This window comes from Xyrauchen texanus, chromosome 18 (genome assembly GCF_025860055.1).
Source record: "Xyrauchen texanus isolate HMW12.3.18 chromosome 18, RBS_HiC_50CHRs, whole genome shotgun sequence".
NCBI lineage: Eukaryota > Metazoa > Chordata > Actinopteri > Cypriniformes > Catostomidae > Xyrauchen > Xyrauchen texanus.
Genome location: NC_068293.1, coordinates 34,631,753 through 34,648,513, shown reverse-complemented (window position 1 = coordinate 34,648,513; position 16,761 = coordinate 34,631,753). Strand labels below are relative to the sequence as shown.

General features: G+C 37.8%; 1 protein-coding gene across 2 annotated transcripts; it reads right to left on the bottom strand.

Annotated features, from left to right (window-relative positions):
• Positions 1 to 309: 309 nt before the first annotated feature.
• LOC127658548 (sorting nexin-4-like) lies at positions 310 to 16,621 on the bottom strand. Of its 2 annotated transcripts, XM_052147896.1 has the most exons (13): positions 16,333 to 16,621; positions 12,205 to 12,343; positions 11,960 to 12,109; positions 11,075 to 11,122; positions 9,273 to 9,328; positions 8,999 to 9,071; positions 8,809 to 8,870; positions 8,226 to 8,291; positions 3,167 to 3,256; positions 2,448 to 2,547; positions 1,385 to 1,530; positions 903 to 1,017; positions 310 to 746 (listed from the first exon to the last, which is right to left on the bottom strand). In XM_052147896.1, the coding sequence occupies exons 1-13, from the start codon at positions 16,455 to 16,457 to the stop codon at positions 699 to 701; spliced, it is 1,218 nt and encodes a 405-aa protein (XP_052003856.1). In that variant the 5' UTR covers positions 16,458 to 16,621; the 3' UTR covers positions 310 to 698. The 2 variants fall into 2 exon arrangements, with proteins under 2 accessions (XP_052003856.1, XP_052003855.1); XM_052147895.1 differs by lacking the exons at positions 9,273 to 9,328; positions 11,960 to 12,109; positions 12,205 to 12,343 and having other exon boundaries at positions 314 to 746.
• Positions 16,622 to 16,761: the final 140 nt, after the last annotated feature.

The window sequence follows — 16,761 nt, the reverse complement described above, 5'->3', positions numbered from 1 at the left end:
CTCTGAAGCCCCAAAAAGCACATAAAGGCAGCATAAAAGTGATCCATAAGACTCTAGTGGTTAAATCCATGGCCTCAGATGCGATATAACAGGTGTTGGTGAGAATCAGATCAATATTTAAGTCTACTACTTCTTTTACTATAAATCGGCACTTTTTACATTCTTTTGTTTTTGTTGATTAGTATTCTTAAGAGTATTTCACCTCTAACTGTGTATAGGAAAAAGGCCTTAAAGGACTTAAATATTTACTAATTCTCACCCACACCTATCATATTCCTTTAGAAGACATTGATTAAACCACTGGAGTCCTATGGATTATTTTTATGATGCTTTTATGTGCTTTTTGGAGTTCTGGCTACTATTTACTTGCATTGTATGGGCCAACAGCTGAGATATTCTACTAAAAATCTTTGTTTGTTTTCAGCAGATGAAAGGAATGCATACACATCTGGGATGCCATGGGGATGAGTAAATGATGAGAGAATTTTCAGTTTTGGGTGAACAATCCCTATAAGTTATTAATTGTCCATTTCCATTCACAACCATTGTGTGGGTCAAAATAGCGCAGTCACAAACGCAACCATAAATAAGTCTGAGAAGAAGACTTCTTTCCCCCCGGTCAGTCTCTAGGAGTGCATGTGCTTCTCTGCATCAATGTCTGCAAGGCCTTCTGGTGTTGTGGTGTCGTGGCTGGACCTTCACATCTTACTGAAGCATTCTTTAGCGTTGTTCCAAACTTGAATTCCCTTAAAGCCCAACATGCTTGTGTTTTAACATGTTATAAATCTACAACTTCTCTTATTGACTTTAAAATAATCTGGTCAGCCATAAAAACGAAAAAACTTGTATAGTGTTTTGCTAACTTTGCAATGAAAAATATACTTGACATTGATATTGCTCACCTTTTTGCACATGCTGATCTGCAAGATGGCATAACTGATGAAAGCCTCTCTTAGATCATGGTCTTTCTGCTCTTTGAACCTCTCAATATCCACCCATGCATTCTTCACAAACTCTCTAGACACAAAGACACAATGATTTTAAAACATTCTTGGAATGAAATAGATTCTTAAATTTAAACAAACAAGTGTAAGAAAATATTTGGGGCAAATTCACTAAACATTTATGCTACTGTTGTGCAGTTTTCACAGAAAAACAGGCATCTTATTCACTAATCATCCACAATCCAGTTTAACCAGGTGCTAAATGACTAAATTCAGGCATGAAACTCTGAATGGCAATCAGCTCGCTCACATGTGATATGTCAAGCCAAACAGTTCACATGGTGTAAGCCAGGGATGGGCATCTGGCGGCCCGCAGGCCATATAGTGTCGTTGAACACAGGAGGATTGATTTTAGTTTACTGAAAAAGTGCACCACATACTCGCATTCTACATTTCTTTCTTTCACCAATTCCTCTCCTTCCTCGATCTGTGTCTCCAGCATTTTCAGCTTGGCTTCTCTCTGCTCTGGGGTCTCCTGTCCAAACAGCTTACTGGTCATCCCCTTCAGAGAGAAGGTCTGTACCGTCTACACAGGAAAAGCAATGTCATGACACCCACAGTAAGCTACGCTCTACCTACCATGCTTATTTGCAGAAAGCTGAAAAATGGAAGTCAAACCTTTTCATCCCATTTTGTATTCAAGTGGGCCTATTACTGTAATTAGCCATATAAGGCAATTGGGTCAGAATGTCTTATGTCTATGGACTTCATTCAAGAAAACTGCAAGCTCCATAATTTTAACAGAATATGCAAATCTTAAGACATTCTAAAGCTTTGCTGTGCTATGGTTTTGCTAGCTTGAGTTTACATTTATTTACATTTATGCATTTGGCAGACGCTTTTATCCAAAGGGACTTACAGTGCACTTATTACAGGGACAATCCCCCCAGAGCAACCTGGAGTTAAGTGCCTTGCTCAAGGGCCCAACAGTGGCATCTTGGTGGTGCTGGGGCTTGAACCCCAACTTTCTGGTCAGTAACCCTCAGCCTCAACCACTGAGCCACCACTGCCCACATTGGGGAAATAATTGGAGTTAAAGAAGTAGTTCACCCAAAAATGAAAATTCTGTCAAAGTTTACTCCCCTAATGTTATTCTAAACCCATTTGACTTTCTTCTGTGGAACACTAAAGGATCCTGTATGTTAGGCAGAATGTTAGAGACTGACAGCCTTGGTCAACATCCACTTTTATTGTATAGAAAAAAGATGCAATTAAAGTAAATGTGACAGAGGCTCACATTCTGCCTAACATCTCCTTTTATGTTGAAAGAAAATAATATGGGTTTGGAACCACATGAGCATGAGTAAATGATCATAGAATATTTTTATTTGTGGATGAACTATCCCTTAAGTCATCCTGGAAAGTCCCCCATTCCAGAAGTAAGAGGGGTGATATGAGTTCTCCTATCTTTGAGTGGTGTCATGTGACTTGGTGGACACTGACCCCGGTGGCGAGTTCCTCCCGATGCAGTTTCTTAGAGGTCAGATCCTGGGCGGTCATCTCCAGTTCATACTGTGTGAGCTCATGCTTCCTACACACTGCCCTGTGAAGGCACATAAACCAAAAAATCTAAATAAAGAAAAAATAAAGAAATAAAACATTATAATAATAAAAAACACAATATAATAATAAAGGATAGCTTGATTTCAAATGGTATTACTATTCAACAAAAAGAACATAAGACTTAATACTGCAACTTATAAGGACTTAAACGTATGTGCCATGCATCACTTTCAGAGTACAGACATCTCAAATATATGCCACTGCTATTCACCTGTGGTGTGTTATGTGTACTAAAGTTTTGAGGGATTTAAGTTTTACTGAATTAATTACTGAATTAGTGTTCATATACAGTAAACGCATGCAGTCTAGGAATAGGTTAGGGTTAGATACATTTACAATAGGGTTTGAAATATATGACTAAAAAACACATGGGTTCCTTGCAGCGTGATCACTAAGGAAACTGGGCACTGATGGGGGTTGTGTTAACAATCGGCCATTGGAGGCCATCAGCTCCCAAGGGTTCAGGGAAGAGTGCAAACAGGAGTCATGAACATTATAAACCAGTTCACAAGGCTCTCTGTTATAACAGCTAGCCTTCGGCATGCAACGGTTCACATTTAATATGAGAACATTCATGCAATGCAACATGAATGCTGTACCTTAATGCATCTGCATAGAAAAGATATTCCTTCAGCTGGTCAGCATAATGCTGTTCTTCCTCCAGAATATCATCCACAGAGGCAGCATACCTGCAACAAACAAAAGTTCCTGTGAAAATACAGAACAGAATGTGTCCCAAATAAGTAGCAATGATGATAAACTTGTTATTTAGGGGTGTTTTTTGGTGCAACAGAGTTTTGTTGTTTACGGCTGCCGAGCATGCTCCATTCAACTGATGTGTGGTCACAGGTGCGCAAAAGTCAGCTCAAAGGCTGCATCCGAATGTTGGAAAATGCTGCCTTTGGAAATTGTATATGGAGTTAGGATGAAAATAAGGTGTCTTTCAAGCCTTTCTGAAACCAGTTTCTTTAAGAGTCCCATTTATTAAAAAAAAAACCTCTCAGTTATGGCATTAAAGGGATAGTTCACACTCATCATTTTCTAACTCTCATGCCATCCCAGATGTGTACTTTCTTTCCACTGCAGAACACAAACAAAGATTTTTAGAAGAATATCTCAGCTCTGTAGGTCCATTCAAAGCAAGTCAACAGGGTCCAAAACATTTAAGCTCCAAAAAGCACATAAAAGCAGCATAAGCGTAAACCATACAAACCCCAGTGGTTAAATTCATGCCTTCGGATGCGATATTATAGGTATGAGTGAAAAACAGATCAATATTTAGGTCTTTTATTACTATAAATTCTCCTTCATGCCCAGTAGGTGGCAATATGCAAGAAGAATGCGAATCGCAAAAGCAAAACAAGAGGAAATCTTAGGAGAGAACAGCGATAGGAGGGCTTTTTGAAAGTGGAGATTCATAGTAAAAATAAAAAATAAAATTCTCACCCACACCCATCATATCACTTCTAAAAGACATGGATTTATCCACTAGAGTATTATGGATTACTTTTATAATGCCTTTACGATCTGTTGACTACAAAGTTTTGTACCATGTTGACTTGCATTGAATAGACCTGAAGAGCTTAGATTTTCTTCTAACAATCTTTGTATTCAGCAGAAAAAAGAAAGTCAGAGGGCAAATAAATGATGAGAATTTTCATTTTTTTGGTGAACTATTCCTTTAACGCTTAAGCAGCAAGGCAGTAAGTCAGGTGCCAAAGCTTTTTGAAACAGCCATATACAGTTGGAAGTAAGAAGTTTACATATACATAGGTTGAAGTCATTAACAACTTCACAGATTAAATTTTAGCAAACTATAGATTTGGCAAGTGATTTAGAACACCTACTTTGTGCATGACATAAATAATTTTTCCAACAATTGTTTACAGACTAATTGTTTCACTTTTAATTGACTATAATCACAATTCCAGAGGGTCAGAATTTTACATACACCAAGTTAACTGCTTTTAAGCAGCTTGTAAATTTCCAGAAAATGATGTCAAGCAAGTCAATAATCAAATTAGCTTCTGATAGGAGGTGTACTGAATTGGAGGTGTACCTGTGGATGTATTTTAAGGCCTAACTTCAAACTCATGTCTTTGCTTGACATCATTAGAAAATCTAAATAAATCAGCCAAAACCTCAGAAAAAAAAATTGTGGACCTCCAAAAGTCTCATTCATCCTTGGGAGCAATTTCCAAATGCCTGAAGGTACCACGTTCATCTGTACAAACAATAGTATGCAAGTATAAACACCAAGGGACCATGCAGCCATTATACCACTCAGGAAAGAGACACATTCTGTCTCCTAGAGATGAATGTAGTTTGGTGCGAAAAGTGTAAATCAATCCCAACAACAGCACAGGACCTTGTGAAGATGCTGGAGGAAACAGGTAGACAAGTATCTATATCCACAGTAAAACTTGATAGGCTGTTCAGGAAGGAAGAAGCCATGCTTTCAAGCCAAAGAGCACCATCCCAACCATGAAGCATGGGGGTGGCAGTATCATGTTGTGGGGGTGCTATGCTGCAGGAGCGACTGGTGCACTTTATAAAATAGATGGCATCATGAGGAAGGAAAATTTTGTGGATATATCGAAGAAACATCTCAAGAAATCAGCCATGAAGATAAAGCTCAGTCTCAGATTAGTATTCCAAATAAACAATGATCCCAAGTATACCCCCAAAGTTGTGGCAAAATGGCTTGAGGACAACAAATTCAAGGTACTGGAGTGGCCATCACAAAGCCCTGAACTCAATCCGATAGAACATTTGTGGACAGAACTGAAAAAGTGTGTGCGAGACTACACACCTGACTCAGTTTCACCAGTTCTGTCTTGAGGAATGGGCCAAAATTCCAGCAACTTATTGTAAGAAGCTTGTGGAAGGCATCCCAAAATGTTTGACCCAAGTTAAACAATTTAAAGGCAATGCTACCAAATACTAACAACGTGTTTGCAATCTTCTGACCCACTGGGAATGTGATGAAAGAAATAAAACTGAAATAAATTATTCTCTCTATTCTCTCTTTATTCTGAGATTTCACATTCTTAAAGTAGTGATCCTAACTGACCTAAGACAGGGAATGCTTTCTATGATTAAGTGTCAGGAATTGTGAAAAACTGAGTTAAATGTATTTGGCTAAGGTGTATGTAAACATCTGTCTTCAACTGTAGGCTATAAAATAATTTATTTGATTAATAATTAAATATAGAAAATTTGAACAGGGCCAAGTCTCTTTCATTTCAAAATAAGTCCCTGGTGTGTTTCGGGCTTGTTTATAGTTAAAAGTTCTACATTTTGAACCAATCATCTTTAAATGTAATTAAAAAATATCAGTTATCTGCCTTTTCCACCACCTTAATCATTAGTATCGCCAAAATCCAGTATGGGTCGACCTCTAGTATTATCTACTCTAAATCAGTGGTAAACTTTGTGGAACTACTGTAATGGCAAACCCACAGCAAGCCTGTATTGGGCATTTTGAGTAATTTTTTGGAATACGTGAGCAACATGATCCATAACACAGTCTGACAGCTGCCAAATGCAGTCTGGAGACAGACAGGCAGCGCTTTGGGCTCTGATCTTTGACCTTTCTGCTGAGTACTGCAATCTGGAATCCGTCAGAACAGACAGCAATAAAAACAAGAGAAGAAACGAAGGGGGCTGGTTCACGACTCACTAATGAAAATACTGCATCATAAGGTTGAAAAAAAAATGCTGCTAAATGTTTTGGCCATGGCTCCCGGAGATTTGTGCAGCTCTCTGCCAGCCAAATCAAAACCTGAGCCTCCCGAGGACTCACCTTACTGGCTACTTGTTAATGGGGGAGCCCTGAATGGAAATCAGAGAGGTTTAAGATCAATCTTGCAAATGTGTTTTACAGCTCAGTACCAGGAGCACACACATGTAGAATCACAGGAGAGTCCTGGGGTGTGTCATACAGCACCTTTGTATTTTAGATCTTTCAATGAGCTCTCCAAGGGTAACAGGAACGGCCCAGGTTAGAGAAATGCAATTAAAAGCAACTGCAATAAAATCATAGACTAATCCTATAAAGGTTACATGAGAATGGCTCATAAAGTGGCCTGCGTCTTAATCTGCGTGTGTGTCAGGTACACTCTGTGACACGGACTCAATCAATTTAGATTACAAGTAATTTACTTGAGAATTGCCTTGGACTCCAAATTATAGACTTGTGACAAGTAAATATTAAACCATCTAAAAACAAATTAAAGACAGACATATGCTTATTACAAGAAACTCACCTTTTAGAATCAGAACATACAGGTAAATACTACAGAAAATGCAATTCGCCATCCTAGTTTCTAAAAAATACCAATTATTTCTAAAACAACAATAGGGGACAGAGAGGGACATTACGTCATCAATATGTCATTTACGGTTCCAAAGCAGATGACGAATAGTCAGACTTAAATACGGTTATCAATCCATCATTGGACAAATCTTCAAATTGGCACCCTGCAGAAGTGATTAAGCAAATGTATTTAGTAGATTTAAAAATCCTACTTCTACAGAATATATTTTTTTTCACCCAATCTTATTTGCTACTTTTTGACTACTTTTAACAAAAACTCTTGTATCTCAGACACATCAAATACTGAAATCCGTCCAATTCACTTCTCGGACCATGCACCAATTACCTTCATAATTGTTTACTTCCAGTCGCTCTCCAATGCACGTTCATGAGAGGACTGAGTACACACAGCCTCTCGCGTGATGTAGGCACGTTGGCATCTTCAATTGAAAGGAAAACCAATTAAGTTTGTGAACAGCGTTCTGTTGTAAATAAACAGAGCTTAACTTGCGGTAGTATCGCATCAGTTCTGGCCTGAACATGCCAACGTGCCTACATCATGCAAGAGGCCGCGCGTACTCTGTCCTCTCATGAACACACATTGGAAAGCATATGGAGGTAAACAATAATAGTAAAAGGGAGTAAATATTGATCAGCTTCTCACCAAAGCGATCACATCACTTTAGAAAACATTCATTTAACCACTGGAGTAGTACGGACTACGGAGCTTTAAAAGGTCTGATTACCATCCTCTTGCATTATATGGATCTGCAGAGCTATTATAAGATATTCTTCTAAAAATCTTTGTTCATGTTCTGCTGAAGAAAGAAAGTCATAGACAACTGGGATGAAATGAGGGTGAGTAAATGATGAGAGAATTTTTATTTTTGGGTGAACTAACCCTGTAACAAACCTTTGTCTTCTTCAGTATGCATAATAAGTGTTATTGGAAGAAATGGTAGTCACACAGTGGCAAACACACGACTCTCCCAACGTTTTTGGAACGTACTGCAATCAGATGATTTGAAATGATTGTATATTTCCAAATAAAAACTAAACAAAAATGTAAAACATAAAATAATGTATTGTTGTGAGTGCTTTCAATATAGCACAGGGTGACTATAGTTTACAAATCACTTTTTTTGTAATTATCAGCACTCAGTTGCCCCCCCCCCCGACAGAAGCCTGCCTCCCGCCTCCCCCTTCCCCCACCCCTCAAAATGAATAAAGAAAAAACATTCTAATCTGCTATAAGGAACTCAGGAGGTAATACGGTCGGTCCCAAGAGAGCCAAAAAACTAGAAAAAACAAAGACTCTTGTGAGTGTGCTGTGAACTCACGCGTCCATGTGATGGCCGGCACTCTGCAGCCCATCTCCCATCTCTTTCTCATTGGCACTCCACTCACTGTCCAAAACAAACAAAGAGTCACAGTGAGCCTTTGCAGCAGACCAAAGCTACACAATAACAAAATAACTGAATTACCCCAAAAACGCTTTTCGAAATAGCAGTATACGGAGTACTTCATAAAACATGTCTGATAAAACAATATTGAGATGACTGTTGAGGAAGCATAAAAATGCTTATCCTTTTCAAGATAAAATTACTGGACAATGGGAGCTCATTGGACAACTTAAATTTTGGTCTATTTATCACACAAATCTATTACGTAGCTTCAGAAGACTTTAAATATAGCATACAAGTTGTATGGACTACTTTTATTGTAGTATTATGGTGCTTGATATACAGGTGTTCACTATCTGCTTTCGATTTATGGGAAAGTGCAGCCTGGACATTCTGCAAAACATCTCCTTTTGTTTTCCACAGAATAAAGAAGTTCATATGGGTTTATAACAATATGTGGGTGAGTATATGATGAAAAAATTTCATTTTCGGGTAAACTATTCCTTTATGAAAACGTCACCTGGAGACTCTACCATAATTTCCATGCACTTTGTAGATTCCATATAGGCGATCAGCTGCTCTCTAAAAAAGAAGAATTGAAGCATGTTAGTAAATGTAAACACATTTTATATGTATTTGAATTAGTATTTTGTTGGACTGAGAGAATTTGTCACAGAGTTCGAGCAGCACAGTCGGTTGTTTAAACTCACCGCCCGAACTCTCAGCAGCTGGGATATAACAGACTGCAGCTCATCTCCATAGTGTTTAATTTCTGCAAAACGTCTGTGAAACACACTCGCATGCATGCACGCATACACACAAATACACACACACACACACACACACACACACACACACACACACATGGCTCAAGGTTAGTTTCACTTAAAACTGTTCAGTTAACAAACCGTACAGCCATGTCTTTATGCACTTCATTCACACTTCAAGACGACAGTCTTAATATGGTCTGCAAAAATGACTGACTTGTCTGGATTCTTCACTCTGAATGTGGCATTTAAAGCCTTTAATCTTGAATCAGCCTATGAAAAGGACACAAGCCAAATGTTGATGGGCAGATTTATGTTTGTGCTTTGTTTGTTCAGAAGGGGTAAAGTGGGATTAGAGTCACGCCTTATGAAAATCTTTTCAACCTACTGGGATCATACAGTATAAACACTGCAATACAGCAATACAATTCTGTATATTTCTGCCATATAGCAGTGTTTTTCTGATAACATAAAATTCTGTTGCTCTTACGGGTTTGATCCAGACAGGTCCAACATACTTCCTGTGCTTGTTTACATTAAGTACCCCGATCACAGATTTCTCACCGTAGTAGCAATTCGGCCACTTCACACACCGTTATTAACAATGCTTGCAAGGCATCACTGTGTTGATATTCCTCAAATATATGGTTAGGGTTTGTTCTAAACTCATAAATCTAACACCCTGCCTACACTGGACAAGAGTGGCGCATCGTGTCACATCAAAAGCAAATAGATCCCATTATAATCAATAAAGCTGTCTACACTGGAAGCATCCATTGCAGCGCAATACAAATAAGAACATTTGCTTTGTGTGCCGAGTGACCAATTTGGCCAAGTTGCTAGGTAGGGTAGAGTCACATGGGGTAACCTCCTTGTGGTTGTGATTAGTGGTTCTTGTTCTCAATGGAGCGCATGGCAAGTTGTGTGTGGATCGAGTGTAGCATGAGCCTTCACATGCAGCATCTCCGCAGTGTCATGCACAACAAACCACGTGATATTATGCGCAGATTGATGGTCTCAGAAGCGGAGGCAACTGGGACTTGTAATCCATCCCCCGGATTGAGGTGAGCAACCGCACCACCACAAGTGGGAACTCCTGCAATTAATTTTAGCCCAAACTACTTAAAGATAAAGTGTTTAACTTTTTCAGTGTTAAAATACGTTAATAAACTTTACCGGCATTATTACAGGCTTATAACATATGCGCAAGTGTTGTACTCATACCCGTTTACATTTCAAAGTCAAAACCAGAGAATAATAAGTCTCATGTAATTGAGGGATTCTTACATTGTCAGCTTTTTGAATAAGCTTGTTTTTGTTACTTATGAGTGTCCTGCTCAGTATCATGCTCCATGTCATCTGGGAGCTTAGCAGCTGCAGTGTTTCTGCATCACAAATCCACTGATTTGAGCGGTGATGTCGGCATAAATAAAATGACATGTTTGATGTCTGTAGCGCCTGGACATGAGACTGTTGTTTGGCAAATTGGACAAGCTGTACCAACTTGGCGCTTACCACAGATCTTCTCACCTTTGTACTGCAAGTGTGTTGTTCTATTGTCAGCAAGCAATTAACATAACTCCATAATGTGTTTATGTATCGTACAATACATATGGTATTGAATTGTGAGCGTCGTATCGTACGATACAATACAATATTTATTTACACCCCTAATACAGAGTTATGACTTCATTCTTACATTTATTTGCAAATTAATTCGTAATTGGTGTTGTCTTCCTTGCATAGCCTATATTTAGCATTTCATTTATACAGAACCAAAGCCAAAAAAACGATTAACTAAAACTTTAAAACTATTATTTTTCTGCCTTGGAAGCACTTCGCTGCCTTAATGTCTTTAGGAAATAGAATCTAGTGTTTATTTGAAATCTACACATCATTTATTTAGTCCGCTTCTTATCAACACAGCAAATTAAACTATAGTGAGAATTAAAAAATTAACAGATTCTGGTAGAGGGTTAAAGAACAAAAGAACCCAATAAACTTAAAGTTCTGTTTTACCTTCGCCTGAAATCCTGTCTCAAACACTGTTTCCTTCCAACCATTTTCCTGGTGGGAAGAGAAGGGATATCTGTCAATATCTGTCACTGACAGAGAGAATTATCAGCATGATATGCCAGTTAAAACAATGTTTTATTCTGTTCACAAAATAGCATCTGTAACATGTGGAAATCTAAAATGATTCTTCACAAAAGCAGAATTCAACATGATTGAAGGTCAGGACCAACATGAACATCCTGTTAACTATTCCAAATGCGGATCAGAGTATGTGAGCAATGTGGAGTTGAAGTGGAGTGGGAAGCAAAGTTGCACGATCGCTCTGATATACTTCAACACAAGTCTAACATGTTAACAGCCCATATTGCAACAGCATGTTAGCAAGAATTCACCATCTAGTAAATAAAGTGTTAATAGATGAAAAAAAGATGGAATTAGAGAAATACCAATGGATCAGTACAAAATTGTTAAGCGAAAATCAATGACAGAGTGTGAACGCAACACTCTATTGATTCATCATGGATTTTAAAAAGATAGGTTGGAAATTGAGAAAAACATCTATACGCAGGAAATACGTCAATCAATCCTTTATGATCTGTAGTTTAAATTTTGAAGAATCGTGATCATCATACTAATGCATCGCGCTGGCAACAGTATGGAAATCGCACAAACATTATTTCACTTTATCTTGTGCCCATACTGAACAAACTTTATAGTAGAGTGTTAACTGTAAATTGTGCTATGGAGTGTGAAATGGAAAACCCTCTGAGGGAAGGTTGAAAATCGCTGTTGCTCCACTCCAGTCACATACCCTGCATGCTACTGGTTTGATAAACATTTGTTAAAAGTAACAACTTCCTCTAGACAGCGTCAGTGAGAGCTCTCTACCTCTGTGAGAAACGAATAGAAAATCTTGTCTCTGGACAGGACTGGGTGCGATGCCACTCTGAGCAGAAAGTTCTCCAGTCCGACCCTACGCCTCTCAACGAAATTAGGATTCATGTTGTCTGCCGAAAGCTTGTGCCAAACAAATTCAGCCTGTTCCACCAATCAAACGTATGAAGTTACAATGTATGAATGCAAATCAAATATAAAGGTCAGGTGGCAGTAACCAAAGCATCCTGTTTGCATACCCATTTTTCAGGCAAAGGTGGAACCACCACAAATGGATAGGTGACTAATAAATAGTTTGTAAGCAGCTCAAAATCACTGTAATGCCTCCAAAGACAATCTGGGACAGGATTGGTTCCCTCCAAAGCAGCATCCACTGGCCTATGAGAAAAAATATGATAAATGAAAAGGCCACTAGTACTGTAGATATCAAATAACCTTTCAATGTAAAGTTAGGGTAAGTGTGTTAGAGTTTGCATAATTGTGGATATACCAATCTCTCTAAAATAATAAAAACACTTCAGTGGTAAAGGTGATATTGGTTAAAAGTTATGCAGAATTTTTAATTTGAAATAAAATGAATCTGAAATAAACCCCACAGAGATCGAATTTCCATAACTTTCTGATCATTTGGGATAACTGGATATGGATTTTTTTAAGATCATTTTTAAAGACTACATTCACAGAGCAATTTTTAGCCAAGTAAATATTTTTGAGCTGAGAATAACTGTAAATATCACTATAAAAACATAAGCTTTTGTTGATGAAAATTAAATCATAATAGACTCATAACTTACTCTCTTATTCTATGTCCCTGGTCTTATTGTGAATGATTATTCACTGAATGCCCAAACCCAAATAAAAAAAAAATGTCTGAGTGTGATACCATCAGTAATCATGGAACGTTTCTCGTCATCAGATTCAAGGACCGGAACTAACTGTTGTATTTTAGACAATATTAACCGATAGCCAAAGTGGTTGTTGTAGCCAGCTTGCACTTATGTCTGCTTCAAAGCTTATATTGAATGCAACCTTTCCACAATTCAATCAAATCCTGATGTATAAGTCCTCCTTGTACACTCCGAACATGTCAGAAATCAGAAGTGAAATAGGTTCCAAACTGGGTTTAACATTGACTTTAATTTCCATGACTTTTCCATGCCTCGGAAATCACAAGTTTTAAATCCCCTAATATTTTCAGGTTGTGGGAACCCTGAATAATACATTTCCCAAAAAGGGGAAAAAGCAAGAAAATGCAAACATTTAAGAGATACGGGAAAGAATATGTATGACACGAGAGTGGAAAAGGAGAGGGTCGGGACTTTGAAATAAGTGCTTAACATCCAGAGGGCTCCAGGGAAGAAATGAGAGCATATAACGTGCTTCACGCAAATAATACACAATGAAATCAAAGCAAAAGAAAGTGCAGATTGGTTGAGAGGCATTCCCCACTCTCACTGTATGACTTTCCCTAAGATTAGTGGCACCAAACTGCTCTCTATGGCCTGATCTACATAAATACTGTGTGTGTGTGTGCAGTAGGCCTTCCACATGGAGCTTACAAAAACATGTGTTTCCCTTTTATGGGAATGAGCAACAATACAGCACTGTGTAGTTATCTCCAAGCATAATGATGTGATCTAGGCAAGAATTTTTAGCTGTGATTGCTAAGTCAAGTATCACTATGTTGCTATAACCATAAAGACTTTCTTTCTTCCATTAAACACGAAGGGAGCTGTTAGGCAGAATGTTAGCCTCGGTCACCATTCACTTTCATTGCATGTTAAAAAGATGCAACAGACAATGCAATAAAAGTGAACGGTGAAAAAGGCAAGCACCACTCACCCTTTGCTTGCTCTGCATGTGCTTTTCCGGTTGCAGGACGATACCAAAAAACACGTTTGTTAAAAAAATAAATATAATTTAAAAAAGCATTGGTTCCACAAAATAAGTATGAGTTTGACCACTAAGTATTGTTTTGAATTCATGTGATAATTATTGCTCTCTGGCCAGCATGTGTGTTTGGCTCTGCTGGAAACACAGACAAAGCACATCTGCCTGAACTGTTGACTCATCACTCTCTCCAAAATGACACGTCCCGCTTTTCAAAGCAAAACTTGGAGAGGTAAAAGTGGTACTTCTGTAGCATGTCACTTCCTGTCCAGTGGAATATTATTCTCTTTAGTTTTTAGCATATTTATCACTGTAAAGAATGTGTTAACTGGCACACCTAGTCCAGGAAGAAGTCTTGTGTAAACATTCAGGATGAAGTGGATGGATTTCAGGAGGAGGAAATCTGATCGTCTTTCCAGCTCCACTTTAACTTACACATTTTCTGAACTGGTCTAGTGTGCTGTGACTTTGATGTTTTACTTTTCTCTGTGCCATACAAAGTGACCAGAATTCATTTAGAAAATCAATGTGTAAACCTGCCTTATCTCATTCATATTCACAAGGAAAATGTATATTTAAGAGATCTGTAATGGGTTATTGGCCAATTATATAATCCCATATAGGTCTGAAACGATTAGTCGACGTATCGACAATGTCAACAATAAAAGATTGTCTACAAAAATGTTAACTGTCGAATAGTCGTTTGATCTCATTTAACGTAACATGAGATCATATGAAACTCTAATGATGGCGCACGAGTGGAGCACCGCAGCTCGCACCTGACTGAGGAGAGGAAGAAAACACATGTCCATATGCACTCTAAACTTTCCAAAAAGCTTCAGGTGATGTAGAATGCAACGTATGAGGGAATTATAATGCAAAAATACAAAATAAGTAAATACAGAAGCACTGTCATCGGGAAATAAAGCAGAGCCGGATCTGGCATTCCACTTAAGCAAAACCTGCATGTCAGATCGTCTAAAAAGCAAACAACCTACCATTATATCTTTAATGCATCCTTTATTAAAGTTAAAATAATAGGGAAGTGGGTCATAAACAAACTCCGAAAATGGCATTTCTCTGTGTGGCCTCTGAGTCACGTGAAGGGGAGAGATTGAATCTGCACCTAGCTGAGACACACTATGGCGTGGGGATGCTCGTCCCTCGTGTGCATTTTCCTGCAGCTAGATTATAACATGATGGCTTGATATGTACTGAATCATAATATACTGTAGCCTATGCGTCACAGTGTGTATCTTGTTGTGAAGAAAATCGGCGCAGCTCTATTAAGAAAAGAGATTTTGTTTTTATGAGTTAAAGATAGATCGAAGTGAACATAAAGATGAGAGAGAGTGTAGTCTTAACCCATTACACACTGCAACAAAATATGTTTTTGATCAGACTTTTTTTGGCTTATTTTCCCAAAATAATATCTAAAACTCCTTTAAAACAATGTACATTTACATTCAGAGAAGAAACAATTGTTATTGGAGAATGCTGAATAAAATATTTAATATTTTAAAATATTCTAAAAAATAGCCTACTTAAAACAAGATGCATTTACATGAGAAGCAACATATAAGATATTTAGACTTGCTTTTAGAGAATACATCTCGTATAAGAGTATATTTCTTTCTTTACTGCAATGGCAGAAATATGAAAAAGTGAAAAAAATACACTTAAATACAAAATACATTCTCTGAAAGCAAGTCTAAATATCTAATATGTTGTATCTTGTTTTAAGGATTTTTGACATTTTTAATGGAAAACAAGACAAAAACTCATGATTAAAATAGGATTTTTTTGCAGTGAATTTTTTTACTGAATTAAAAAACATTTTCCCTTGTAATTCAGTGAATACAATTTAGAGATATTTTTAAAATATGATTTTGTTCTCGTTATTGTTAGTAAGCACATTTAATATAACATTTCAAGTTAAGGCACAAGCTGAATAGTTGGTTAAGAGCTAATCGTTGCAATAATCGACCAAATAGTCGAATAATCGTTCTAATAATCGTTAGATTAGTCGATTATCAAAATAAACGCTAGTTGCAGCCCTAATCCCATAATGGCCAAAAATTGGCAGATTAATCGACCAAGCTGATCGCTAGTCACAAGCTATGAAATACTATTTTCATCAGCTTGATGTTGCATGTAAACTGACTTCCACAAAAAAAACACATGGTTTCAGTTCAGCTCATCAGTCAAAACAGCACATACACAAATCTCATTCAAAAGCCAAAAGCCCTGGCCTTAATGATATAGTCAAGAGGAGAAGATCATATACAATAGCTATAAAAGTGACATGGTGAGGTTTGGTGTTAGTGAATACAAAGGGCAGTTTCAATATCTTGTGTCTAGTTAGTATGCTCTGAACTACAATTTAAATGTAATAAATGAATGGTAACTCCATATGCAGTCTCATTATGTCAACAATTATGAGATGCAGCACTGAGAAATCAAGCATAGCATCTTACCTCGTCTCTATAAGATACACTGTGTAAGTCTCCTGCATGTTGACAGCATTCTTCCCTGTTCTTTTTTCTGCTTCAGGCACACTGATCTCCATCCTTTTCAGAAGACTTGTCCCTTTTTCGATCATCTGAAAGTTTAAGTACAACTAGAAAATCACAATGATCACTATGCTTGTTAAAGATTCAACAAGAGATAAGGACTTCTATAATTAATGGATGTAACTAGTTCATAGATATTATCAACGGAGTTAGAACTGTGTTCCCTATCACCGCTATATCCTCGCTTCCTGAACCCGCCATGGTTTTCCCGTAACGCGCTTGCGCTATGAGAACTTTCACTGTTTTCACGCGAGCCTGCGTGTGCGCGTGCACGCGGGCATTCAATCATTGGATGAGGGAATGAGGATTCATGAGATGGAAAGTTTATTATAG